Genomic DNA, 25,965 nt, shown 5'->3' with positions numbered 1-25,965 from the left:
AATCTTTAATATCACAGTTTGCCTTGTACTGGACATCGACTAAACTAAGGCTAAACGGTCCGGTTGATTTTAACATTTGAACTCTGTTGTTTACTTTTAGTTTTATTTTTTTACATGCATTCATTTTAACTTTATTAATTCCTATATGTTTAAAATCTTTAATCTCTTAGATAAGGCAAAAAGTGGGAGAAGAAAAGGACATTTAAAGAAAAAACAAGAGAAGAGTGGGTCCTCTACGGAGGCAGGGTCACAGCGAGAGGAAGTGGAGGAGGGAAACGAAGAAGATGAAATTCAGCCAGAGGTTGAGATTGACCAAGAGCTTGACAGAGAACTCGAGAGCAAATCACGGCAACATAACCTCACCTCAGCAAACGTGCGCAGCATTATACATGTAAGTGAGGATTATATCGGGAGAGCATTATCAAGTGTCAGAATAAATGGCTTTGAGCCGTGTTTTATAAATTACACATCCATAAAGCTATCACTTGACAAAGAAGGTACTGCAGGGGTAAGAATTGGTTCACTAAACACAACATGATTTTTAAAGTGCTGCTGCTGCTCTAATCTTTCCCACAGGAGGTCATTACCAATGAGCATGTTGTAGCCATGTTGAAGGCTGCCATCAATGACACTGAACCTGTCCCGCTGTTTGTGAGTATTAGCATCATAGTGAAATATAGCCTTTGAAATATGCAGATATATAGTCCCACAATTCCTAAGAAACATGTTCCCAATTTTTGCAGGAGCCCAAGATGACTCGCTCTAGGCTGAAAGAGGTTGAGGAGAAAGGGGTGGTAAGTTGTCTAGTTTGTCTGTTTAAACTGTGTCCTGGTTTCAAGCCTTGCCACGTCACTGTGAATAGTCCAGCAGTGTGATTGTGTGAATGACTGAGCGAGTGTTGCTGTCTTGCACCCAATGATTTTGCATAAGCTCTGGACACACTGTGGGATCAGGATTGAGTGGTTACAGTTGAAGTTGAGTATAATTGGAAAACTTGGGTGGCGCAGCAGGTAGTGTCGCAGTCACACAGCTCCAGGGGCCTGGAGATTGTGGGTTCGATTCCCGCTCCGGGTGACTGTCTGTGAGGAGTTGGTGTGTTCTCCCTGTGTCCGCGTAGGTTTCCTCCGGGCCCAATGATTCCAGGTAGGCTCTGGACTCACCGCGACCCTGAACTGGATAAGGGTTACAGATAATGGATGAAATGAATGAGTGTATGAACGATGAACATTTAGAGCAGTGTAAAGTAGCTTTTCAATGTCTGTAAATTCTGATTTTGTGTTTGCTTCAAAATATTTCCTTCACATTTATTCTGTAGATGATTCCTGCTTGGAACATTTCACCTATTAAGAAGCCCAGCAAAGAGAAGGTAATTTAAAAACTTCAGTTTAGACCACAGTGTGAAATTAATTGTGGTTAATGTGTAGGTCAGGGGTGCCCAACTCCAGTCCTGGAGGGCTGGTATACAGCAAAGTTTGGTGATTGCTCTGCTAAAACACACCCCTTAAACCTGGCAATTAACAGATGAGTTGACTCAGGTGTGTGTGAGCAGAGGTATAACCAAAATTGGCTGGATACCGGCCCTCCAGGACTGGAGTTGGGCACCCCTGGTGTAGGTGATCTTCCATTATGATGTCTAATTGAATATGGATCTATATGAAGGGTCCCCAGTTTGTGGACATTCCTTTAGAGGAGGAGGACTCCTCTGATGAAGAGTACTGTCCCGATGAAGAAGAAGATGATGAGACGGCAGAAGATGTAAGAGGTTATTTTGGAAGCATATGCAGTCTATCATTCAAATATTTTGTTCTGAGTAGATGCCGATACACAATAAATTGTGTTTTTTATTGAAGACTCTTCTAGAAAGTGATATGGAGAGTACAGCCTCGTCACCACGGGGCACTCGAATAAGTCTCAGCAGATCCTTCAGTGAATGTGATGGAGAGAACAGCTGCAGTCCCAGACAGGTACCTCACAATTCCAGAAAAATATTCTTCCCTCTTGTTTTCTGTAATTTGACTGTATATTGCTAAAAAACAACAACAACAATACTTATTTATACTTATTTATACAATATTGTTAATATTTTCATGCCACATTTTGGGGTAAAAGTGACTAATTGCTCTTTTAGACTAGAGCAGCATATTTAAATGAATACACAACTGTATACAATTTGTTTCTTGTAGACCTGGCGCAGAACAAGACATCTGAGGGTCGAGGTGGTGCCCATGGGCCCCCCACCTCCTCCTCAGAGCCCTCCAGGGCCATCCAGAGAGAGCAGCTTCATGGAGAAACTTCATGCTGTGGACGAAGAGCTTGCAATTGGATCTGACTGTATGGACTCATATCAGGTAGTTGGAAGTACCGCCCTGTGTAGCAGTTAATTAATCACAGTTTTAACATATATATATATATATGACAGTCACCCGGAGGAAATCCACGCAGATACAGGGAGAACACACCACACTCCTCACAGACAGTCACCTTGAGGAATCCCACACGGATACAGGGAGAACACACCAAACTCCTCACAGACAGTCACCTTGAGGAAACCCACGCGGATACAGGGAGAACACACCAAACTCCTCACAGACAGTCACCCGGAGGAAACCCACACAGACACAGGGAGAACACACCAAACTCCTCACAGACAGTCACCCGGAGGAAACCCACACGGATACAGGGAGAACACACCAAACTCCTTACAGACAGTCACCTTGAGGAAACCCCTGTTGCGCCACCATGCCGCCCTATATGTCACCTTTAAAAAAATATACTTATTCTAATGGGATTTAGACATAGTTAGACGGATATTCCATAGTTAATAATGTTTCTTTGCCACATATAATTAAAGTAGATTTTCATTCTCTCTCTGTGTTCAGCCGATTAGCAGCAGTGGGGAAGAGAGTCTGATGGCTTTCCGAACTCGGTCCAAACGTCCACTGAGAGATGTGCCACTTGGTCGCCTGGAGGCAGAGCTTAGAGCCCCTGACATCACACCAGACATGTACGAGCATGGTTCTGCCCATGAGGACGTAGAATGGACGCGGTGGCTTCAGGGACTCATGTGTTCAGATGGGGAGAATGAAGGTGAGGATGACACAAATCTGATAAACATTTCTGAACTGAACTGTGTACTTACAATGATATTAACAATATACATACCATTTAAAAATATAATGGTAAAGTCATTTTAACCCTCTTTGAATGATAAATGAGTTTAAGTACATTATTTATTAAGGGCACTCTTTCCTGCATCTAAGAATTATTTGTTTGAATAATGGTTTTAATAATTGATTAACAGCGGGGACCCAACACTAACACACCGCGCTGTCTGTTTCTTTATAGAAGAGGCTGATGATGAAGATGACCCAGAGTATAATTTTCTTGCTGATATTGATGAGCCAGATGTTGAGGACTACAGGAATGACAAGGCAGTGCGCATCACTAGTGAGTGACTAACATCTGGACATGAACAGAAACAGTACTTCACTCTGAATCGGAAGTGAAGGATTCTGCACCAGACAAACTAATTCACTGTGGTGAACATTGCATTTGGTTTATTCTATTCATCTCTCTTTTCCAGAAAAGGAAGTTAATTCCCTGATGGAAGAGTTGTTTGACACAGTAAGAATTTTTTTTTCTTAAATAATAATATTTCTCATCGTATTCATCATTTTACCACCGTAATGAATATTGTGCCACTCTTTCACAGTTTCAGGATGAGCTAGGGGGTCCGGATGAAGAGGGCCATGAAGAAGAAGAAGAAAAAGAAGAGGAAGACACTACTCAGCAAGAAGCACCCAGTATTCTGGAAACCATTCCGTAAGACTTTTATTTGGAGCTCATAGCCAAGATGGAGCGTACTTTACAGACACGCTCACCTTACCCCGTCCACCCCAGTTTATAATGTTGTTAGCAGTGGTTATTATTAAAGATTTGTTGTATATTTAATTGTGTAAGTTAACAGCAGGATAACAGCACATGAGAGACATTTCTGTAAACAAGCTATTGCTCAAAAATAAATTAATAAATTTGTTAATGTAATATGGCCGGAATAATTTAGCGTTTTTGAAGTCATAATAGAAACAATATAAATTGTGAAGAAGAATGTGTTAAATCCTTGAACGATATTTCAAAAACTACCTTTTGTACTTATGTATTTAAATATGCATTCTACTAATTGTATATTATATATTTTTTGTGGTTGTATTTGCGCAGCACAAGTCCATATACCTCTCACTTATACATTAACACAATATTGATCTTTGTGTGCAGGTATGAGAACCCTTTAGCAGACATTCTGAAGCAGCGCTACCGTACAGTGAAAGAGCAGCTGGCAGCTCTTCGTAAGAGGAAAGCTTTCTTGCAGAGTAAAGGTGTACCCATACCTCCTCCAGCCCCTAAACCACCCCCAAGCCCCACTGGTCCACTGTTCCTCACCTACACGCAGAAACTCCATCTCCAGCAACACGTCCAGCAGGTCAGGACATGGGACATAATGCATAACCCAAACATTAACTAACATCTACATACTCAGAACAGTTAGCAGCATTATACATCTGGTTAATGTTCAATATAATAGTAATAATAACCTCTCTGTACACAAGAGGCCAAGAAAGAAAATGGCTTTAAAAGGTAAATGTCTTTATCCAGTTCAGGGTCACGGTGGGTCCAGAGCCCACCCTGAATCACTGGGCACAAGGCGGGAATACACCCCAGAGGGGGCGCCAGTCCTTCACAGGGCAACACACACACTCACACCTACGGACACTTTTGAGTCGTCAATCCACCTACCAATGTGTGTTTTTGGACTGTGAGAGGAAACCGGAGCACCTGGAGGAAACCCACGCAGACACACGGAGAACACACCACACTCCTCACAGACAGTCACCTGGAGGAAACCCACTGAACAGTGGCTTAACAGACTTGATATAGCACTGGAACAGACCGTCCATTTCTGTGATGGATTTTAAAACAATGGATCTTAAAACTTGATAACTAAAATTCACTTTTTGTCAGGTAAAAGATCCCAAAGGGAAATACAGTGTGCTGTAAGAGTCTGTTTAGGTTTTATTGTGGTGTTTGTGATCTTGTGTGTTTTGTGTTGCAGCATGTGCAGCTCCTAGCACAGGTGAACATGTTGAGCAGGTCAGGGAAGGGCCTGCAAACTGAGGCCTCCACTGCAAGAAAATTTTTGGTGAGACATGCCTTTGTGCTATCAGTTCAGTCTTGACAGCAATCTGTGCTTCTTCTCCAAGATGAACTCAGCATTTGACGCTTCCATGTTTCAGTAAAACCACTGTAGGGTGTGTGTATGAGACTGGTTCAACAGACTTGATAGAGATGGGACAGTTTGACTGAGCAGCAAAATCCCCAGACTTCAATTATAGTTCTACAGTTGGAATAGCTGGTGGAATAGACATGGGCAAACTCTAAAATATGGACCCAGTTCATTAAGAATGGACAGGAACTGTCCATGTCAAGACACAGGTGTAATCCCTACCTGACACAACTTGTATTGTTATACACTGGATTATGTTATTAAGTATTGGAAAAAGGTGATGCACACAATGTTAAATTGTGATTTGCCACTCTCCCTCTGTCAGTTAGAGCTGCAGTTCTTTGCTCAGCGTGGAGAAGAGTCCAGGAAAATGGTGGATCCTGGTTTTGTCAGTGTCTTCAGAGCATGTAACTTACAGCCTGCACTGTCATTGCTCGAGGAGTTGGACCACTCTCCAAAATTTGATGCTCCAGGCCAGGGTCCATTTTTCCCAGGTGATGTGAAAATGTATATTTCTCAACCTTCATTGCGTATTTAATATTTCCCCTGCTTTTCACTCATCATTCAATTACTAAATCCTTCATATGTTTAAAATGGGTCGTCTGTGACCTCTGTTATTATTGGTCTTATCATTATATTAATAACCTAATGTTATTTTGATGATTTCTTGAATAATACACTTTTCAAAATGGCCAATTTTTAAAAATGTAATCAACAGAATAACAACAAGCCATGAGTTCCAAAATGCTTTGCTGGAAATTCTACAAACAAAGAACACTTAGTTTAAAACACTATGAGAGTAACGTACATCAGACTCTAATTCTTTTAGCAAGAGAGCAGAAAGTGAATTGAAAATGTGCATTAAATCAGGAGAATTGACTAGTTGATATTCAGAAATATGATTTCTTGCAGGGTCCCAGATTCCGGCTCATTTGTCCTGGTTGATGGCCACTCGCCCTGTTTTCCTGTATCCTGAGCTGCTTTCAAACGTTGATGTGCTGACTTTTCATTACAAGGGACCTTTTACCTCAGCAGAGAACTGGTCAGTTATGTTCTTTCACCACACTCATCTATGAAATATGCTCCTTTGTAATGTGACATGGGGTAGTAGTAGTGTGCTGTATACTGAACGTATTCATTTGCATCTAAAAAGTGCAGAGCAGCAAAAGTCTTTCATCTAATCACTTCAGCTTCATTTTAAACGCTGATGAATCCCAGAGACAGCCCAATTAGTGCTGCTTAGTACATCAGGTGGATCATTATCAACACAGTGCAACAATTTAAGAAGAAACTGAAGGACAAACATTTTTAAAATAAAATAATGGTTCATGCTGCCAAGAATTCAGCAACTGTTACTATGCAGTTTAAGCAGTTATCCTAATCTGTGTTTGGCTTCTCTGTCCTTATTGTGCTTGTACTCTTTCAGTGCATAAACATATAAACAGAAATTAAGTCGTCTTTCTTCTTTTGTTACAGTTTGGTGGTTTTGGGCCATAAGCACTTTCAGGGCACTGTGCACCCCCTCCAGCTGGTCTGTCATTACCTGCTTGTGGCCAGGAATGTCGCCTGTTTGAGAGCCCACATCCGCAGTGCATGTCAAAAACAAAGCCCTAACATCATAAAGGTTTGGGAGTGGTTGATTACTTTAGCCTCATTATGTGCCAAACATGGGTGAATTTATCTAATGTTGCCTCGTTTCCTCCAGTCTGAATTTCAGTGTTCTGTTATGTGTGTTTTGGGATATAGAATTACTTTCTAGAGGGTAAATATCCCTCCATGACTTTGGCCTGTGAAAGAGTGCATCCCGGTGACCTGCGACCCCCAGTGGAGAGAGAGAAGCGCCTCATGCCTTACTGGCTTTCGGTAACAATAGGCATGCGCTTATATGGGAATTCATATACATAAATTATAGACAAATGTAACATTTATTTGCACATTTTAGCCAACTGTATGGAAAAAATAAAATAACATGTGTCTCCTGAGGAAATATTTGGCCAAATTTAGTAAGATAACAGTCCCTTGAGACAGACTGGACACAGATTCATTCATTCATTATCTGTAACCCTTATCCAGTTCAGGGTCGCGGTGGGTCCAGAGTCTACCTGGAATCATTGGGCGCAAGGCAGGAATACACCCTGGAGGGGGCGCCATTCCTTCACAGGACAACACGCACACTCACACATTCTGACACTTTAGAGTCACCAATCCACCTACCAACGCGTGTTTTTGGACTGTGGAAGGAAACCAGAGCACCCGGAGAACACACCACACTCCTCACAGTCAGTCACCCGGAGCGGGACTAGAACCCACAACCTCCAGGTCCCTGGAGCTGTGTGTTTGCTACACTACCTGCTGCACCACCGTGCATCATTCATTATCTGTAACACTTATCCAGTTTAGGGTTGCCGTGGGTCAGGAGCCTACCTGGAGTCACTGGGTGCAAGACAGGAACACACCCTGGAGGGGGCGCAATTCCTTCACAGGACAACACACACTCACACATTTTTAATTTAATTATTAAAATATAACAATAGATATACTCAAACAAATAAAAAATTAATAATAAACAAATTAATGCTAACTTAAAGCAAAGGAGGTGGCACGGTGGTGCAGCAGGTAGTGTCGCAGTCACACAACTCCAGGGACCTGGAGGTTGTGGGTTCGATTCCCGCTCCGGGTGACTGTCTGTGAGGAGTGTGGTGTGTTCTCCCTGTGTCTGCGTGGGTTTCCTCCGGGTGACTGTCTGTGAGGAGTGTGGTGTGTTCTCCCTGTGTCTGCGTGGGTTTCCTCCGGGTGACTGTCTGTGAGGAGTGTGGTGTGTTCTCCCTGTGTCTGCGTGGGTTTCCTCCGGGTGACTGTCTGTGAGGAGTGTGGTGTGTTCTCCATGTGTCTGCGTGGGTTTCCTCCGGGTGCTCCGGTTTCCTCCCTCCAAAAACACATGTTGGTAGGTGGATTGGCGACTCCAAAGTGTCCGTAGGTGTGAGTGTGTGTGTTGCCCTGTGAAGGACTGGTGCCCCCTCCAGGGTGTGTTCCTGCCTTGCGCCCAATGATTCCAGGTAGGCTCTGGACCCACCGCGACCCTGAATTGGATAAGGGTTACAGATAATGAATGAATGAATAAAGCAATGGATTGAACAAATAAATGGCTATAGACCTTAAGCAATGTAACTATTCAAAAATACAGTAATATGGAATTAAGAGCTATACAGAAACAGAGTCCAGTTTCTGTTACAGGATCATCAGTCATTTGTTCTTAAAAAAGCATAAAATAAATGTGTCAGCGGTAGTTGGTTTGAAAAATCAGCAAAATTAAAAACAAAAAAAAAAAAAAAAAGAAAAGAAATCAGGCAGATGCAACTAATCTTTAAAAAAGCAATTATCTGCTGATACCTGTTAATTTTTTACCTGAATCATTTTTGAGCTCACTGGTAACATCAGTAATAACTCAATTGAAATACTGCAGGATTGAAAGTGACAGAAAGTCAATTTGCCCCTTGTGGAAATTGTATTAAATCAGATGAGACATACTATGTCCTCAATAATAGTGATGTTTTTAACCATTAAGTTTAGTTTTTTGCCATTCATGTCACTTTATTGTCGTCTGTATAATGCAAATACTTTATTTTTTACTTTCACAGACTGATCTTTTCTCTCTCACAGGAAAACCTTAAGCTGATTTATGAAGAAGTGAGGAAATATAACCAACCACCTACCAATACTCAAGCTGTTAAGGACACAGGCACTACTCCAGCTGCTGCTACCTCCACTGCCATTTCAGAACACACTTCTCCATCCTGTAATGTCCCCCAAAGTACCCGCTACCCTCCATGGCTGCCAGACTCTCTCGCTCAAGCCCTAAAACCACCTCCACCAGGTTCAAGCAGAAGGAAAACCCCTGCTGAGATTTCTGCACAAATCTTGGCTCAGGCTGCTGAGAGTTCCAAGCCTTCTCCTCCCCCAAAAGGTGTAGTGGAGGCCCTTGGTCGTTTCCCACCCATTTTGCCCAAGTCTGCTAGTCCTTCTCTGAGAACATCATTAAACATCGAGGGTAATGCCCAATCGAAGAAAAGATCCAAGTCCAAATCCCCTTCTTCTGGAGCTGAATCTGAGAAACGTGCAGGAGAAACTCAAAAGGAAGCTTTTAAGTTTACAGCCCGTAATGAAGAAAGACTCACCAGAACTGCTCCAGTGGTGCCAGCCTCTCTTGAAAATGCCAGAGAACCACGTGTTACACGTTCTAGTGCAAAAGTTGCTCCAGAAGACCCGAAGGATGGAAATGTCATCATCTCAACCACTGCTCCAGTAGCCACCAGCCTGGTCTCGCTTCCCCAAGGGCACATAGCTGGTGAAACCAAACAAATAAACATGGGAGGTTCTAGTGTTGCAGACAGTACAAGCCAAGGAAACATTCTTATTTTACCTACTACTGCAGTGGCCACTGCCCTCATATGTCCTACACCCGCGAGTAAGGTAGTGGCCCAAACACCTGTATCTTTGACCCCATTGGGTGAAGACCAAATGAGTCAGCGTTGTGGGACCCTACTCAAGCTAAGCACAGGACCAGGAATCCCTCTGGGAATGAAACCTCCGAAGTCTGTGCCTCAAAACATTCTGCATCAGTTGCTTATACTCCCTCCAGGCTGCGTAATCGCAAACGGTGCAAACTGCCAAAACACTAATCTGGACCATGAACCTGTTGCAGTTCAGAAGCCCTGTTTAGCTCAGGATGTGGTAAATAATGTGGTAAATGTTAGTCATAGTTTATTAGGGAGCCATTCTCTGGTATGTAATGCAGATCCTCTCGGCACATCCTCGTGTAAAGACCTGGAAGACAGCTTTAAAGACAGTCTTCCACTAAATGAAACAATAGAGGATGAAGAATTGGACATCAACGAGACGATTAACAATGAGGAAGAACAGGTTGAGTGTGGAGAGGAAGGTTTAAGAAAACCATTTCTCACCTTGTCAGAATCCTCAGGAAGCCTCACACCTAGTTTGTCTGGAGATGATGTTGCCGTCGAGACAGTGATGGATGAGGAGGAGTGGGAACAGAGGGAAGGAGCAGACATGGACAGAGAAACTGAACATAAACATTCAAAGAGAACGGTGGAAGTGATATCACCTGCTTCTGCGACGTCTGGGCTGTCAGTGCCAGAGCTTCAAGTGAGTCAATTTACTCTGAATGCTTGTGATTCTGAATGTTTATTTTCATTGTGTTGCTGCAGTCAATCAGTCATTAATCAGTGTCCAGTCAGACAGGTGGGCGGTCCTTTACTCTGAAAAACGTAGAGTGATGGAGTTAGTTTTAAGCTGTTTGGCTGAATGTAAAGCAAAGAATGTGAACATTTACAGAGTGTGGCTAATGACTCCGGCAGATCTGACTATGACAGCTTTAACTTAAAGGAGAGAACCAGAAGGGGACACAGACGCGGGAGCATTCTGAAACACTGGCATCCCTCTGCTCCACCGTCAACAAACCTGAGTGATCGCGTGAAGCGGCGGGACGGCACCAGCGTCTCAGTTTACTATAATTTCCTGTGTCCATGGACCCCCTGGATCTGCCGCCTTTATCTATCGGGGAGCAATAACTACCAAAACTAAACAAAACAAATGAGTCCCGAACATTTTCTGGAAGATCATTCTGTTGGGGGGCTTTATAAGGAAAAGCTGAGGCCTTCTGAATTCTGGGAACTATTAAAAATCCAGTACTCTGGATCTTGAAGCGGGCGGCACGGTGGCGCAGCAGGTAGTGTCGCAGTCACACAGCTCCAGGGACCTGGAGGTCGTGGGTTCGATTCCCGCTCCGGGTGACTGTCTGTGAGGAGTGTGGTGTGTTCTCCCTGTGTCTGTGTGGGTTTCCTCTGGGTGACTGTCTGTGTGGAGTGTGGTGTGTTCTCCCTGTGTCTGTGTGGGTTTCCTCTGGGTGACTGTCTGTGAGGAGTGTGGTGTGTTCTCCCTGTGTCTGTGTGGGTTTCCTCTGGGTGACTGTCTGTGTGGAGTGTGGTGTGTTCTCCCTGTGTCTGCGTGGGTTTCCTCCAGGTGACTGTCTGTGAGGAGTGTGGTGTGTTCTCCCTGTGTCTGTGTGGGTTTCCTCTGGGTGACTGTCTGTGTGGAGTGTGGTATGTTCTCCCCGTGTCCGCGTGGGTTTCCTCCGGGTGACTGTCTGTGAGGAGTGTGGTGTGTTCTCTCTGTGTCTGCGTGGGTTTCCTCCGGGTTACTGTCTGTGAGGAGTGTGGTGTGTTCTCTCTGTGTCTGCGTGGGTTTCCTCCGGGTGCTCCGGTTTCCTCCCACAGTCCAAAAACACATGTTGGTAGGTGGATTGGCCACTCAAAAGTGTCCGTAGGTGTGAGTGAATATGTGTGTGTTGCCCTGTGAAGGACTGACGCCCCCTCCAGAGTGTATTCCCGCCTTGCGCCCAGGTAGGCTCTGGACCCACCGTGACCCTGAAATGTATAAGAGGTTACAGATAATGGATAGATGGACAGTTGTCATATTTAACACTATATTATCATATTTAACACTGGACAGTTGTCATATTTAACACTATGCAACTGTAACATAAAATGATGAAAGCGTAGAAGAATGTTTTAATTTTGAATTCATGTTATATGTTACACAAAAAACGCTTTGAAACTTTTTGTGCACCAAATAGCTCCTGCCACAATTAGACAGATTTGGGAGATCATAATCTCAGGATCAGAAAAAATTACATTTATTGGTTAAATCTGTAACTTTATTCTCAACAAACCTGTTATAAATATTGAGACTCATTTACTGGTTATTGTTTAAAAAAAATCTTTTAAATGTTTCATATTTGCATTTACAAGGAGTCAATGGAGAAATTATCAACGCAGGTGTCAGAGCCCAGGTCTGAGGATAAAGGACTTACAGATGAAGTCCAATCAGGAGCTCATGCCTCAGGTTAGTTTTGAACAATTTAACATAAAGATGCAACAGTTTTATTCGTTACTTTTTAATCATTTTATTACACAGAGAGTACACAGAATTTTTTTTCCTATTTTTTGCTCATGACTCTTCCCAGAGGAAAGGCTTCTTTATGATAACTGTTCTGATGATGATCCCCGGAAAGATATTAAAGATGTCGCCTTTGCCCAAGCTTATCTGAAGAAGGCAAGTAATGATCATTCATGTGTTTAAATTCTATATGCATTTATTGTAAAATATTATTTTGAGGCGTTATATTATCTTTAAATATTCATCAGATGATATTTAGTGTGTTAAATATAAAACGCATGCAACTTCTCTCAATATCCTGCTTCTTAAGTGTTATTATCTAACTCTGAAAGCATTCTTTAGGCCTATGAAGTGCTGCAGGTTGTGCCAGGGAAGGTGGAGGAGTTCCTGGGGATTCTGTATGAGTTTGAACAGCGCCCTGAAGGCAGGACATCAGTGGAGCTCTTTCTGAAGCTGAAGCCAGTGCTGAGGGACTGGCCTGAGCTCCTGAGAGATTTTGCTGCTTTTCTACACCCAGAACAAGCTCAGGAGTGCGGCCTGGTAAGTGAGAAATGTAATGGAAGCGATAGATTAAGGCATATTCATACCGGCTGTGGTGGTGGATGTGGCAAGGCCAACGTGATATAATTTGGACAAAAGGCGCAATGCAGCTTACCACTCGAAAGGTGCATCTAAATGGTCTCAGTCTGAGTGGTCAGGCAAATGCACCTCAATCACTCATTGGCCAGAGAAAACATGCTGTGGCAAATGGATGAGTTTCTCACAAGTGTTCTAACGTCTATTATAAAGCCCTCACAATAGGAGACCAATGTTACTATTAATATCCTTAATATCAGAGGCCAATTTGGATGAACCTGTGTCCCTAAATATTTGGCCATTAATTTTATCCAGTGCAGGGTCCTACCTGGAATCACTGGGCGCAAGGTGGGAATGCACCCTGAAGGGGGCGCCAGTCCTTCACAGGGCTACACATTCACTCACACCTATGGACACTTTTGAGTCACCAGTCCACCTACCAACGTGTGTTTTTGGATTGTGGGAGAAAACCGGAGCACCCGGAGGAAACCCACGCAGACACAGGGAGAACACACCACACTCCTCACAGACAGTCACCGGAGGAAACCCATGCAGACACAGGGACAACACACCACACTCCTCACAGACAGTCACCCGGAGGAAACCCACGCAGACACAGGGAGAACACACCACACTCCTCACAGACAGTCACCCGGAGGAAACCCACGCAGACACAGGGACAACACACCACACTCCTCACAGACAGTCACCGGAGGAAACCCATGCAGACACAGGGAGAACACACCACACTCCTCACAGACAGTCACCCGGAGGAAACCCATGCAGACACAGAGAGAACACGCCACACTCCTCACAGACAGTCACCCGGAGGAAACCCATGCAGACACAGGGAGAACACACCACAATCCTCACAGACAGTCACCCGGAGGAAACCCACGCAGACACAGGGAGAACACACCACACTCCTCACAGACAGTCACCCGGAGGAAACTCACGCAGACACAGGGAGAATACACCACACTCCTCACAGACAGTCACCCAGAGGAAACCCATGCAGACACAGGGAGAACACACCACACTCCTCACAGACAGTCACCCGGAGGAAACCCACGCGGACACGGGGAGAACACACCACACTCCTCACAGACAGTCACCCGGAGGAAACCCATTCAGACACAGAGAGAACACACCACACTCCTCACAGACAGTCACCCGGAGGAAACTCACGCAGACACAGGGAGAACACACCACACTCCTCACAGACAGTCACCCAGAGGAAACCCATGCAGACACAGGGAGAACACACCACACTCCTCACAGACAGTCACCCGGAGGAAACCCACGCGGACACGGGGAGAACACACCACACTCCTCACAGACAGTCACCCGGAGGAAACCCATTCAGACACAGAGAGAACACACCACACTCCTCACAGACAGTCACCCGGAGGAAACTCACGCAGACACAGGGAGAACACACCACACACCTCACAGACAGTCACCCAGAGGAAACCCATGCAGACACAGGGAGAACACACCACACTCCTCACAGACAGTCACCCGGAGGAAACCGACGCGGACACGGGGAGAACACACCACACTCCTCACAGACAGTCACCCGGAGGAAACCCATTCAGACACAGAGAGAACACACCACACTCCTCACAGACAGTCACCCGGGAGCTGTGTGACTGCGACACTACCTGCTGCGCCACCGTGCCGCCCTAAATAAACAACAATGGTTTTTTAATTGAAATAATAATTTAATTGAGATGCAATAATAATAATAATAATAATAATAATAAATTTGACATTTAGTAGGTTAAATTAGTAGGTCTCTATAAGAAGGAATTGACGATTTTTAAATATATAAGTTATAAGTTTAAATATTTTTTTCTCCTCTAAATCTTTATTACTGCTTAAATTTAAGAGCCATGTTTGATGTTTTCTTGTTGTAGCTGGCAGAGCACCAGGCGTTTGAGAGAAGCAGGCGTTTTCTAAGACAGCTGGAGCTCACTTTCGGAGAGCACTCTTTCCACTACAGGAAGGTGGTACGCACGCTGCAGCAGGGTCCCCCTAAAACCCTGTCAGCCTCACAGGAGGTACTCTACCACACAAACACATGCACGTTAATGTTCGTATTCAGTGGCTTCAGTAACTGGACTGGTCTGTTGTTTCTCAGATGAAAACTCAGATAGCTTTGCTGTTCCGGGACCACACACACCTGCTTGAGGAGTACTGGGTGTTTTTTAATCAGCTCCATCCACCTTCTCAGTGTCGGGACACAGATGAGGGACACGAAGGAGAGGATGAAGTGGAGGGCAATGACACTGACAGTGTTTCTAGTGTTCAGACGGTCCACAGTGTGGAGACAAACCATTTGTGTCAGCCCTTCAGAGCTCATTCTCCTGAGAAGAGAACAGAAGCTCTGAAAAGTCAAATCCACGGCCAGGTAAAGTTTGACTTGTCTTTTGATGTTATTATCTCACAAGGAGAATGTTGGTTTGCAGCTATAAAACACACACGCCTCGAGAAGATGGCATACACACAGTGCTTAAAGTTATATAATAATAACAGACAGGTGGAGCATGAACATATTGCTATATTTAATGTGTCCTAACTGCAGGTGACATGAGAAAGCAAAACAGCAGAGCAAGACAACGTGTCCCAGTCTGTCTACAACACAAGCCCTAGATCTGCCTGTCAAGTTATAATGTAAATCCAGTACTGAGCAGTCAGACAGCAGCTGGAGACTTCACCCAAAATGTGGGAGTTTGAGTGGCAGAGCAGTGGACAGTGACAGAAATAGAAAAGGCCATGTCACTGTAGTGTAACATATATATATATTTTTATAATTTGTTTTATAGCCTTGACCTTATTCAAACTCCTCCAATCTCTGATATTTGACTTAATGATATTAGTTAAAATTTATAATTGGCTTAGACAATTAAAACATTAATAATTAGTTTGAGAATGAATAATAATCATGCTAAATGAGTACGTCAGGATTTTCAGGAAAATAATGAACAAATTGCAAACACTGTGATTTCAAATAATGAGAGTTTTATTAATAAAGAGAAGGTATTTAATTAACATAGCGTAGCCTTATAATCTCACGGTATCACCGCAGGGAAAACCGATTTTGACCTTAAGGTGGGCTAGGCACTACTGGCTTGTGATTAAATTGTTGCTAACTAAGGTTTAATAAATGGTAAATTATAAAGAAGGGTTTACTTAGACATTAGCTCCTGGAAAAGGTGTGAGATACGCTAGCTTACTCGTTTGCCGTTTCACCGAGCCGTCGCGTCCTGCTGTTTAATCTCCGTGCTCTGGGGTTGTTCTCGTCGTTCCCACGTGGTGAGAGGCAGGCCCGCTTATGGAGGAGATCTCTTTCCGGTTGAGTTGAAAACTTTCGGCTTCAGGCTGAGCTGCGTCGATCGAGATTTCCCCTCTTTGGATTTTCACAGGCGTGGCTGGTTTTCCACCGGAGTGGAGCGTCTTTTTCAGAGTATTAGCTCGTCTCTTTGTTCAGTTTTCCAGGAGTAATGTCTTCAGGAATCAGCTTATAACGTTAATATATCTGCTATCGACTAATCAAAAGTTTGATATCTTATTCTGGCCACAAATAAGTTTCACCTACTTTGATCACTCGTGAGATCACACTTCGATGGGTAATAAAACATAAACACGATTAAAAGAAAAGAGATATTCAAAACTCGACACGTTATAAAAAAGAAAACGTCTCTTTGTTGTTCAAAGTTTCTCGGATTTTCTCGTTGTTATTGTCGTTGGCGTCCTCTCCTTTTCGCTTTCTTTCGTGGTCCGTTACTTCTGTCCTGTCGAGCTCTTTTAAGCAATAAGTAATACGATAGACATTTCCTGTATCGAAATTTCCTATTCATATTAGTAACATACAACAATGAGTATACTGGATTATTAATATCAAACATTTACATAAGGTTTCATCTTTATGTCCCATTTATGACGATACGATGCAAAGGAATATTAATCCGTTTTCTCTTATTCAGAGGTAGGACTTCTTTTCATGATAGAAACAATCCACAATATACAACATTTCATTAGGAGGTAGGCATTCATCTGAGGGTACAGAAAGTGACATTAATACATTTGTTTATACGCAAATAATCAGAGTTTGACTATTTTCGTTATTGTTTAGACGACCCCGAGCGAGGCGTAGTTTCGCCAGTGTCCATTTGGTGTCGCTGTTGGTCCATGCGTTGGTTAACGAGAGGTCAACCCGAGTTCAATCAGTTTGACCATCTGGGCTGTCTGTTTAGTGGTTCGAGATAAGGACTGAGACATTGAGGTGCCACTTCGTCATAAACGGGATTATAACCCTTCCTTTTGTTTGATGTCCTTTTGGTCTAAAAGTATCATAAAGTGGATTTGTTATCTGGGCCGTAAACAGGCGTCCTTTGATGTAGGCTTTAAGTGGGTGTTTGTGTGTGTGTGTGTTTGTGGGGGTGCAGGGTCTTGGCACCCCTGTGGTTCATGGAGTGCTGACTTCGGGACCAGACGAAAGTCCTGGTCAGAGTGAGAAAGGTTTAATTCAAAGCCTTTCATTTCATTATTTCTTCATTGTCCGGTATTCATATTTGGCCCATACTCCACTACATCACGATGCATGTAGACAGCTTCACTGAGCATAACAATAGTGCTCTGGTATTTGTTTTCTCTGGCTCGAATTGCTTAAAGCTTTAGATTCTGCTTCGTTTAGAGAAAGCCTAAGAGGCAAAGTTTATTTATAGAGCACCTTTCATACAGAAGCAGTTCAAAGTGCTTTACAGAAAAAAGAAACAATTAAATTAAAAGCCAGAATAAAATCATGAATGTCCAATAAAACAATTACATAAAAAGAGTAAAATGATTCAAACTATTTAAAATGATACGATAAAAGAAAAGAACTAAAGTGCCGTTACATAATAAAAGTGCAGAGTGTTTTAAACCGAGCTGTAGCTGCTCAAAGAGGAATGTTTTCAGTCTTGATTTAAAAGTGTCTAAAGTCAGGGCTCTTCTAATGTTCTCAGTCTGGTTCCATTTAAGAGCGGCGCCGGAGCTAAACGCTGCCTCTCCGTGTTTAGTTTTGACCTGAGGCAGGACTAACTCTAGTTCCTAAAGATCTGAGAGCTCTGCTCGGCTCATATCTCTGTAACAGATCTGATAAATACACTGGTCCTACCCCATTTAGACATTTATAGAGCAGTAATAACACCTTAAAGTCTATTCTGTAACAGACTGGTCTCCAGTGTAAGGATCTGAGGATGGGGGGGTGATGTGATCTCTTCTTTTGCTCCGAGTGAGACTCTGGCAGCTGCATTTTGAATCAGTTGAAGCTGTTTAATGGTCTTTTTTGGAAGTCCAGTTAAGAGACCATCACAGTAATCAATCAATGCTAGAAATAAAGGCATGGACACGTTTCTCCAGCTCTGGTTTAGTCAAAAAATCTCTTACTGATGTTCTTAAGATGGTAAAATGCTGATCTAGTAACCGCTTTAACATGACACTAAAACTGAGATCTGAGTCCATTAATACTCCAAGGTTGCGAGCCAGTTCTTTAGATTTGAGGGCCCTCGGGTCCAGTCTTTCCAATCTTTGTCTTTGTTAGTGCTGTTCCCAAATAGTATAATCACAGTTTTATCTTTATTCAGCTGCAGAAAATTGTGTCCCATCCAGTTAGTGATGTGTTCAAGGCACTTGCTTAATGAGTCAACTGGGCCAGAGTCGTTTGGGGACAGGGCCATGTAAATCTGAGTATCATCTGCACAGCTGCGACAGGAACAGCCCATAGTCCTGTAGAATCTGGCCACAATAAAAGTGGACCAAGAATAGAACCCTGGGGGACACCACAGGTCACTGGCATGTTCTCTGAAAATTATTTTCTATTTCTACAAAGTAGTTCCTGCCTCCCAGGTAAGAAACCAACCACTTCAGGACTGTTCCTGAGAGTCCAACCCAGTTTGCGAGTCTGTCTGTAAGAATCTTATGGTCAATGGTATCAAAGGTAGCACTAAGGTCAAGAAGCAATAGAAGAGATACCTTTCCAGCCTCCGTATTTAAGAGCCACTTTCCCTGGCCCTGGTTAAGCCTCGACTAAACATAATTTCCATTGATGTTTTTCCACTGGACAAATGTCTGGTAGACCATTTGAAAGTGTGCTGTTTGTAAAATGCATTCATGTATTCACTGCTACTTTAGTTAGATTCCCTGAATAATAGGTCTCTCTAAATGTTTATACGTCCACTACTTTCTGGGTTGTGGATCGGTGTGGAGCCTTGTGCAAGTTAATGATTGATGACACAACAAAATATTTTAGATTTACAATAAAGAAGTCCACGGCCATAGCGCATTATAAATGATATAGCATTGTTATAAAACTGACTCTCTTTAATGCAGTAACTTATATCAAATCAAATTTATTTATATAGCGCTTTTCACAACTGATGTTGTCACAAAGCAGCTTCACAGAATTCCAGTAAGACAAGATTTGACATGAAATGTAAAGACAAATGTAAAACCCTCAAGTGAGCAAGCCAGGGGCGACAGTGGCAAGGAAAAACTCCCCCAGCTGAAGAAGAAACCTTGGGAGGAACCAAGGCTCACAAGGGGTGACCCATCCTCCTCTGGTCAATCTACTGGTGATGATAGTTAGTAGTCCATGAGAACTTCAGTGTAGGGACAGCTTCAAGGCACTTGGTGGTTGCTGGAGCGTGGGCAGCTGGTCTGAAGCGTGGAGGAGGATCTCGACAGTCATCCATCAGTGTCCAGACAGACAGGTGGGCAGTCGTTTACTCGGAAAGATGTAAAGGGATGGAATTAGTTTTGAACTGTTTTGTGTTTGTAAAGTAGAAAATATGAAAATTTCCAGAGTGTGGCTAATGACTCCGGCAGATCTGACTATGACAGCATTAACTAAAAGGAGAGAACCAGGAGGACACACAGACACGGGAGCATCCTGAAACACTGGCATCCCTCCGCTCCACCGTCAACAAACCTGAGTGATCGCGAGAAACGGCGGGACGACAGCACCAGCATCTCAGTTTACTATAATTCCCTGTGTCCATGGACCCCCCGGATCTGCCGCCTTTATCTATGGGGGAGCATTAGCTACCAAATGATAAACTAAACAAATGAGTTTTTAGCCTACATTTGAAGATTGCGACTGTGTCTGAGTCCCGAACATTTTCTGGAAGATCATTCCAGAGTTGGGGGGCTTTATAAGAAAAGGCTCTTCCCCCAGCTGAGGCCTTCTGAATTCTGGGAACATTTAAAAATCCAGTATTCTGTGATCTGAGTGAACGTGGGGGCTCATAATAGGAAATTGTATCTTGAAGATATTCAGGAGCAAGCCCATGTAGAGCTTTATATGTTAATAACAAAATTTTGTAGTCAATGCGGAATTTAACAGGCAGCCAATGAAGTGATGATAAAACTGGGCTGATATGTTCAAATTTTCTAGTTTTAGTGAGGACCCTAGCTGCAGCATTTTGAACTAGTTGAAGTTTTCTTAAATTGCTGCTGGTGCATCCTGACAGTAGTGCGTTACAGTAGTCAAGCCTTGAAGTAATAAAGGCATGTACTAATGTTTCTGCGTCCTGGAGGGATAAGGCATTTCTAATCTTAGCAATATTGCGAAGATGTAAAAAAGCTGTCCTAGTGATACTACCTATGTGTTGATCAAATGATAAATCCGGGTCAATTATGACACCAAGATTTTTTGCTGCTGAACCAGGTTTAACTGGAAAGTTAGCTAGATTTAAAATTAAGTCTGATAATTTATTTCTTGTCACTTTTGGACCCAAAAGCAGGACCTCTGTTTTGTTGCTGTTTAGGAGGAGGAAATTACGCAACATCCAGCCTTTCACGTCTTTTACACAGTCCTCTATTTTCTTTAATCTGTGTTTGTCATCGGGCTTGGCTGAAATATACAATTGTGTGTCGTCTGCGTAACAGTGAAAGTTAATGTCATGGTTTCTTATAACTGTGCCTAGCGGTAACATGTATAATGTAAATAATAATGGTCCTAAAATAGAGCCTTGTGGAATTCCAAATCTTACTTTAGAATAATTTGAATTTAGATTGTTTACTTTTATGAATTGATAACGTTCCGTTAAGTAAGATTTAAACCATAATAGGGCTGTCCCTGTGATTCCAACCATGTTTTCTAACCTTTCTATGAGAATATTGTGGTCTATTGTATCGAAGGCTGCGCTTAGGTCAAGAAGCACCAACAGGGATACGTGGCCTTGATCAGAGGCAAGAAGAAGATCATTTGTTATCTTGACTAGAGCTGTCTCTGTACTATGATGTTGCCTGAATCCAGATTGGAATTTTTCATATATATGATTCTTATGTAGATATGAACTAAGTTGTTGGGCCACAGCTTTTTCTAAGATCTTAGACAGAAATGGCAAATTAGAAATAGGCCTGTAATTAGACAGTGTACTAGCATCAAGATTTGGTTTCTTGATCATAGGTTTAATAACTGCTAGTTTAAAAGCTTTGGGTACATGGCCCAGACTAAGCGATGAGTTTACTATAGTTAAAAGAGGATCAATAATAGCTGGTAGTACTTCTTTGAGCAACTTTGTGGGAATTGCATCAAGTGTGCAAGTTGTACAGTTTGCGGAGGTGATAATCTTCTCTAGTTCTAATTGTGGGAGTGGGCAAAAGGTTTCAAGTCTTTCTTTTACAGTTATATTATGTTTTATTTCATTCACATCAGGTGGCAGCCAGGATGGATTTGATCCTGTGGCTAGAGTTTGTTGTCTAATATTCTCAATTTTATTATTAAAAAAGTCCATAAAATCTTTACTGGTGAGAGTTGCTGGAATTAGTTGTTCAGAACCTGCTTGATTTTTTGTAATTCTAGAAAACACACTAAACAGTGCTCTCGGATTATTTTTATTATGGGAGATCAGCGAGGCCAGATATGCTGAGCGAGCTTTAGTGAGGGCATTTCTATACTCTATAAGGCTGTCCTTCCAGGCAGAATGGAACACTTCAAGCTTGGTTGATCGCCATTTCCGCTCTAGTTTTCGTAATGTTTGTTTTAAAGTACGGGTCTTATCGTTATACCATGGTGCGAGCTTTTTCTGTCTTATACTTTTATGTTTAAGTGGTGCTACCTTTTCTAAAGTAGATCGACAGGTATTTTCTAGGTAATCAGTTAGTACATCTAGGTCCATTTGGTCTGATGGAGTTGGAACTGGGGTCGATAGTTCTGGTAGGTTTTCTATAAATTGTAGGGCGGTAGATGGTTTTATTATACGCCTTGTAGAATAGCGAGGGTTCTTACATATATTATGGATAAAACGTAGCTCATATGAAATTAAGTAATGATCGGAGATTGCTGAGGATTGCGGTAAGATATTAATTTTGTCAATGTTAAGACCTAGTGTCAGAACTAAGTCTAAAGTGTGGCTGCAGTAGTGTGTAGGCCCTGTTACATTTTGAGTAATACCAATAGAGTCTAAGATTGAGGTAAATGCCTTTTTTAGTGGGTCACTTTCCTTCTCAAAATGGATATTGAAATCTCCTACAATTATAACTTTATGATTGCACACCGCTAGGTTTGTAGCAAAATCGCTGAATTCTTTCAGAAATTCTAAGTAAGGCCCTGGTGGTCTGTAAATGTTGCATAATAAAAATGCGTCCTTTTTTGTGACCGGATTTGTAATAATAGTGGAGAGAACCTCAAAAGAAGAGAAGGTGTCACATTGTTTAAGACTAATTTCTAGGGTATTTTGGTAAATTACACATACTCCACCTCCTTTGCCTGATATTCTTGGGCTATGTGCATAATTATAGCCTAGGGGGGTGGCTTCATTTAGTGCTAAATATTCATTTGGTTTAACCCATGTTTCCGTGAGACAGAAAACATTGAATTTATGATCACTTATAATATCATTTACGATGAGTGCTTTTGAGTTTAGTGATCTTATGTTGAGTAACCCAAATTTTAGTTCTGAGGTGTTGCTGCTAGGTGTTGTGTATGATTTAATATTGATTAGGTTGCTGAAACAGGCTGATTTTGTTTTTCTACTTTTACATTTAGTTCGGGGGAAAGACACAGTCTCAATACAGTTGAACCTGGGTGACGTCTCAAGACAGTTCGCAGACGGTCGGTTTAGCCTGTCTGTCTGCGGCCTGGTCCCGGCTCTGGATTGTCAGCAGCTATCTACACTACTCTGCTGACTAACTAAAAGACTATGTGCTATACTGCAAGAAAGTAAGGCAGCACCCTCCCGCGTGGGGTGGATACCATCCCTACCTATAAGACCAGGCTTGCCCTCAAAACGTAACCAATTGTCTATAAAGCCCACTTGATTTTCGGAACACCACTTGGACATCCAGCAGTTTAACGCCCAAAGTCTGCTGTAAGCTTCGTCGCCACGCCGCATTGGTATGGGGCCAGAGCAGATTACGGCATCGGACATCGTCTGGGCCAGTTTAATCACCTCTCTAATATTACCCTTAGTTACCTCAGACTGCCGCAGACGAATATCATTGGCCCCTACATGAATGACTACCCTCGAATATCTCCTATTAGCTAACAGTCTAAGGTTGCCACTAATATCCGGCGCTCTGGCTCCCGATAAACAGCTAACTGTTACTGCCGGTGCCCCTAAAGGAGTAGCTAATTTCACGTGCCGAACAATAGAGTCTCCTATAACCAGAGCACTCTTAACAGGCTCCTCAGCGGGTGCTTCGCTGAGCAGGGCAAACCTGTTTGACACGCGAATCGGAGGAGCGTGGTGTCCCGGTGGGCTAGCTTTGGCCTCAGCGTTAGCATCAGCCTTAGCTTTCCGGCTATGACGCCGAGACGTCACCCATTCACCCCGCTGTGAGGGCTCTAACGCCGGAGTCGTGGGGGTGCTAACTCTCCCTAAGGCACCCGGAGTTGCTAACACTGAATCTCGCTGTTTATCCCTCAACAATAATAAGCTCCGGATGCGCACTTCTAGCTGGTCCACTTTATCCACCAGAGAGCTAACTAGCTGACACTTACTACAAATACAATCACTATATTTATCGCTAGAGGTGGAAAAGGGCGTTAAACTAAACATGCCACACTCTGAGCAGGCAAAACAGCCAGTAGTAGCCATGGAATTGCAGGTACTTACCGCTTTTAGTGAATTTTAGTAACTTACACCAAGAACATTACTCCAGGGTCCGGTGGCAGTTTTAGTGCCTCTGTAATGAATATTCCTGCGGAGATAATCTAAAAGATAGATCTATGGATGGTTAGTAGGTTATAAAAACAGATATAAATATAGAAATAACAATGGAAACGAGTAAACAGGAAAACCCGAGGGATCAAAACAGCTTCCAAACGGGTACAGAAACAGCCAAACGGGTTGCCAGATCTCCACTCCATTATACCAATGTACAGGTCGGTGAGTGTCATGTTACATCCTTTTCCCTGCAGAAAATTGATGCAATAACCACAGAAGCGGAGTGCCATGCTGCTGATATGGAGATGGAGGAGGAGTGCAGTAAAGAGAGAGATGCACAACTCCAATGCCAGCTTTCAGGAAGTGCCATCTGTGCCAAGAACAGTTCACGGACGCCAAGTGGGGAGAAGGTTGTGCTCTGGACAAGGTTAGGAATTAGATCTAGTACAAGTTCCCTTTTCAGATTCTGGTATGTAGCTGACACACATTTAATTCACACAGAATAATGTTATTGTTAATGTTTAGGTGTATGATTACAGTCCTCTACTGGTTTAAAGTTTAGAGTTAGAGCATAGCCCCTAAAAAGTAATGAGAGCTTCTAAATGGCATCTGTTTAAACAGGGAAGCAGATCGAGTGATACTCACCACCTGTCAGCACAGAGGAGCCAGTCCAAGCACCTTCAGCGCTATAGCTACTCAGCTTTCTAATAAAACAGCCACTGAGGTACGCTCTTCATCTGTTCTTTCACTATTTTAATTTGTACTGATGAGTATATTAAAGGAACACTGTGTAATACCTAAAATTGCAGCTTCAAAATCATTGTGATGGTTCACTGACCAGGAAGAATAGAGCCTCTCTGGGCTCAGCACTGCGCTATGTACATTTTAGGGGAGGGATGGAAGCAGTGCTCTAAAAGTTAATTACACTAGTGGGAGCCAGAATCTTACCTAGTGTTCCTTTAAACATGGTTGTGAAATATTAAGGATTTTAAGCACATTTCTGTATATTTACCTCAGCTCATTTAGTCAGACAGAGTCTTATGTTGTGTGTACTTTGACCCCCAGGTTGGCACACGCTATCGCTACCTCATAAAACTGTTCCACAGATCAACAAAGCAGCATCACACCAGCCGCTTGGACACAGAGCTTCAGTCCAGGCCTCCAGAAGAAGAACCAGACTGAGGCAAATCCAGAACAAAGCCTAGTGCATATTCCCAACAACATGTAACATCACAATCATTAGAACATACTCTGACAAACCAGATGAAGCAGTGTTAATAAGGGAGAACCTGACAGGCTTCTTGAACCCATCCTCAAATTTAAGCTCCTTTTGTGTGGCTGAAACTATGGGCACTGCCAATGAAGACATATTTTGCAGTTTTTCACGTATAAGCTGGATACTGGACTTATATCAGTGTTAAAGGGTGAAGGTTTTAATTGTAGAAAAATGTACCCATTCTGTATGTTTTGTGGTGAAGGGAATTTATTTTACTACGTGAAATCACATCTGAATCTACACTAATATTCTGAGTTTATGTCTAAGGTTAATCTCGATAAAATGGCATTGAACCACTGCCGTGAACGGAGTAAAAAAAACTACCATAGATCAGTATCTCAGGCACCTGGCAGCATGTCCACAACAGTTCCATGTGAGGCTTTAAAGATCTGTCGGAATCTTTTAAAGACATTAGACGCTTCAGGTGCCTGGTTCCAAGCCCTAACGCTGATTTATTCAGTTGCTGTTTAAACCGAAACTCTCTCAATTACTGCTTTTGCAGCTTAACTGTTGAGTTGTGCCAAAATTTGCCTCAAAATGATAAAAAGGATGGTTTTATGAAGTTAAAGGATTCCAACAAAGTCACATCAAATATTTTACACATCAGAAATGATTTTTTTAGGGGTTGCTGGAGTTAGTTGGGTGTTTGTGCATCAGGCGTAACGAGTTTAAACACTGTGAGCACACAGGGCTGCACTTTG

At 42.8% G+C, this 25,965-nt stretch overlaps 1 protein-coding gene across 2 annotated transcripts in view; it reads left to right on the top strand.

The window, feature by feature from the left end:
* Positions 1-25,965, top strand: part of gon4la (gon-4 like a) — a 29,323-nt gene that overhangs the window by 3,172 nt on the left and 186 nt on the right. For both annotated transcript variants that reach the window (XM_066674552.1, XM_066674551.1), the window contains 26 exons: positions 171-391; positions 577-651; positions 744-794; positions 1,316-1,366; positions 1,660-1,755; positions 1,851-1,964; positions 2,184-2,348; positions 2,880-3,087; positions 3,346-3,447; positions 3,584-3,624; positions 3,713-3,822; positions 4,276-4,480; positions 5,111-5,197; positions 5,607-5,775; positions 6,194-6,323; positions 6,758-6,905; positions 7,028-7,144; positions 8,942-10,444; positions 12,109-12,202; positions 12,324-12,412; positions 12,599-12,796; positions 14,752-14,895; positions 14,976-15,245; positions 24,243-24,415; positions 24,610-24,712; positions 25,054-25,965. The exon at positions 25,054-25,965 is cut by the window's right edge and continues 186 nt beyond it. In XM_066674552.1, the coding sequence (XP_066530649.1) occupies positions 171-391; positions 577-651; positions 744-794; positions 1,316-1,366; positions 1,660-1,755; positions 1,851-1,964; positions 2,184-2,348; positions 2,880-3,087; positions 3,346-3,447; positions 3,584-3,624; positions 3,713-3,822; positions 4,276-4,480; positions 5,111-5,197; positions 5,607-5,775; positions 6,194-6,323; positions 6,758-6,905; positions 7,028-7,144; positions 8,942-10,444; positions 12,109-12,202; positions 12,324-12,412; positions 12,599-12,796; positions 14,752-14,895; positions 14,976-15,245; positions 24,243-24,415; positions 24,610-24,712; positions 25,054-25,170 (4,781 nt within the window). In that variant the 3' untranslated portion in view covers positions 25,171-25,965. The remainder of the gene's footprint in view (positions 1-170; positions 392-576; positions 652-743; positions 795-1,315; positions 1,367-1,659; positions 1,756-1,850; positions 1,965-2,183; positions 2,349-2,879; positions 3,088-3,345; positions 3,448-3,583; positions 3,625-3,712; positions 3,823-4,275; positions 4,481-5,110; positions 5,198-5,606; positions 5,776-6,193; positions 6,324-6,757; positions 6,906-7,027; positions 7,145-8,941; positions 10,445-12,108; positions 12,203-12,323; positions 12,413-12,598; positions 12,797-14,751; positions 14,896-14,975; positions 15,246-24,242; positions 24,416-24,609; positions 24,713-25,053) is intronic.

Source organism: Hoplias malabaricus, chromosome 6 (assembly GCF_029633855.1).
Source record: "Hoplias malabaricus isolate fHopMal1 chromosome 6, fHopMal1.hap1, whole genome shotgun sequence".
Lineage (NCBI taxonomy): Eukaryota > Metazoa > Chordata > Actinopteri > Characiformes > Erythrinidae > Hoplias > Hoplias malabaricus.
Note: the sequence above shows the minus strand (reverse complement) of the source record. Positions and strands in the feature narration are given on the sequence as shown.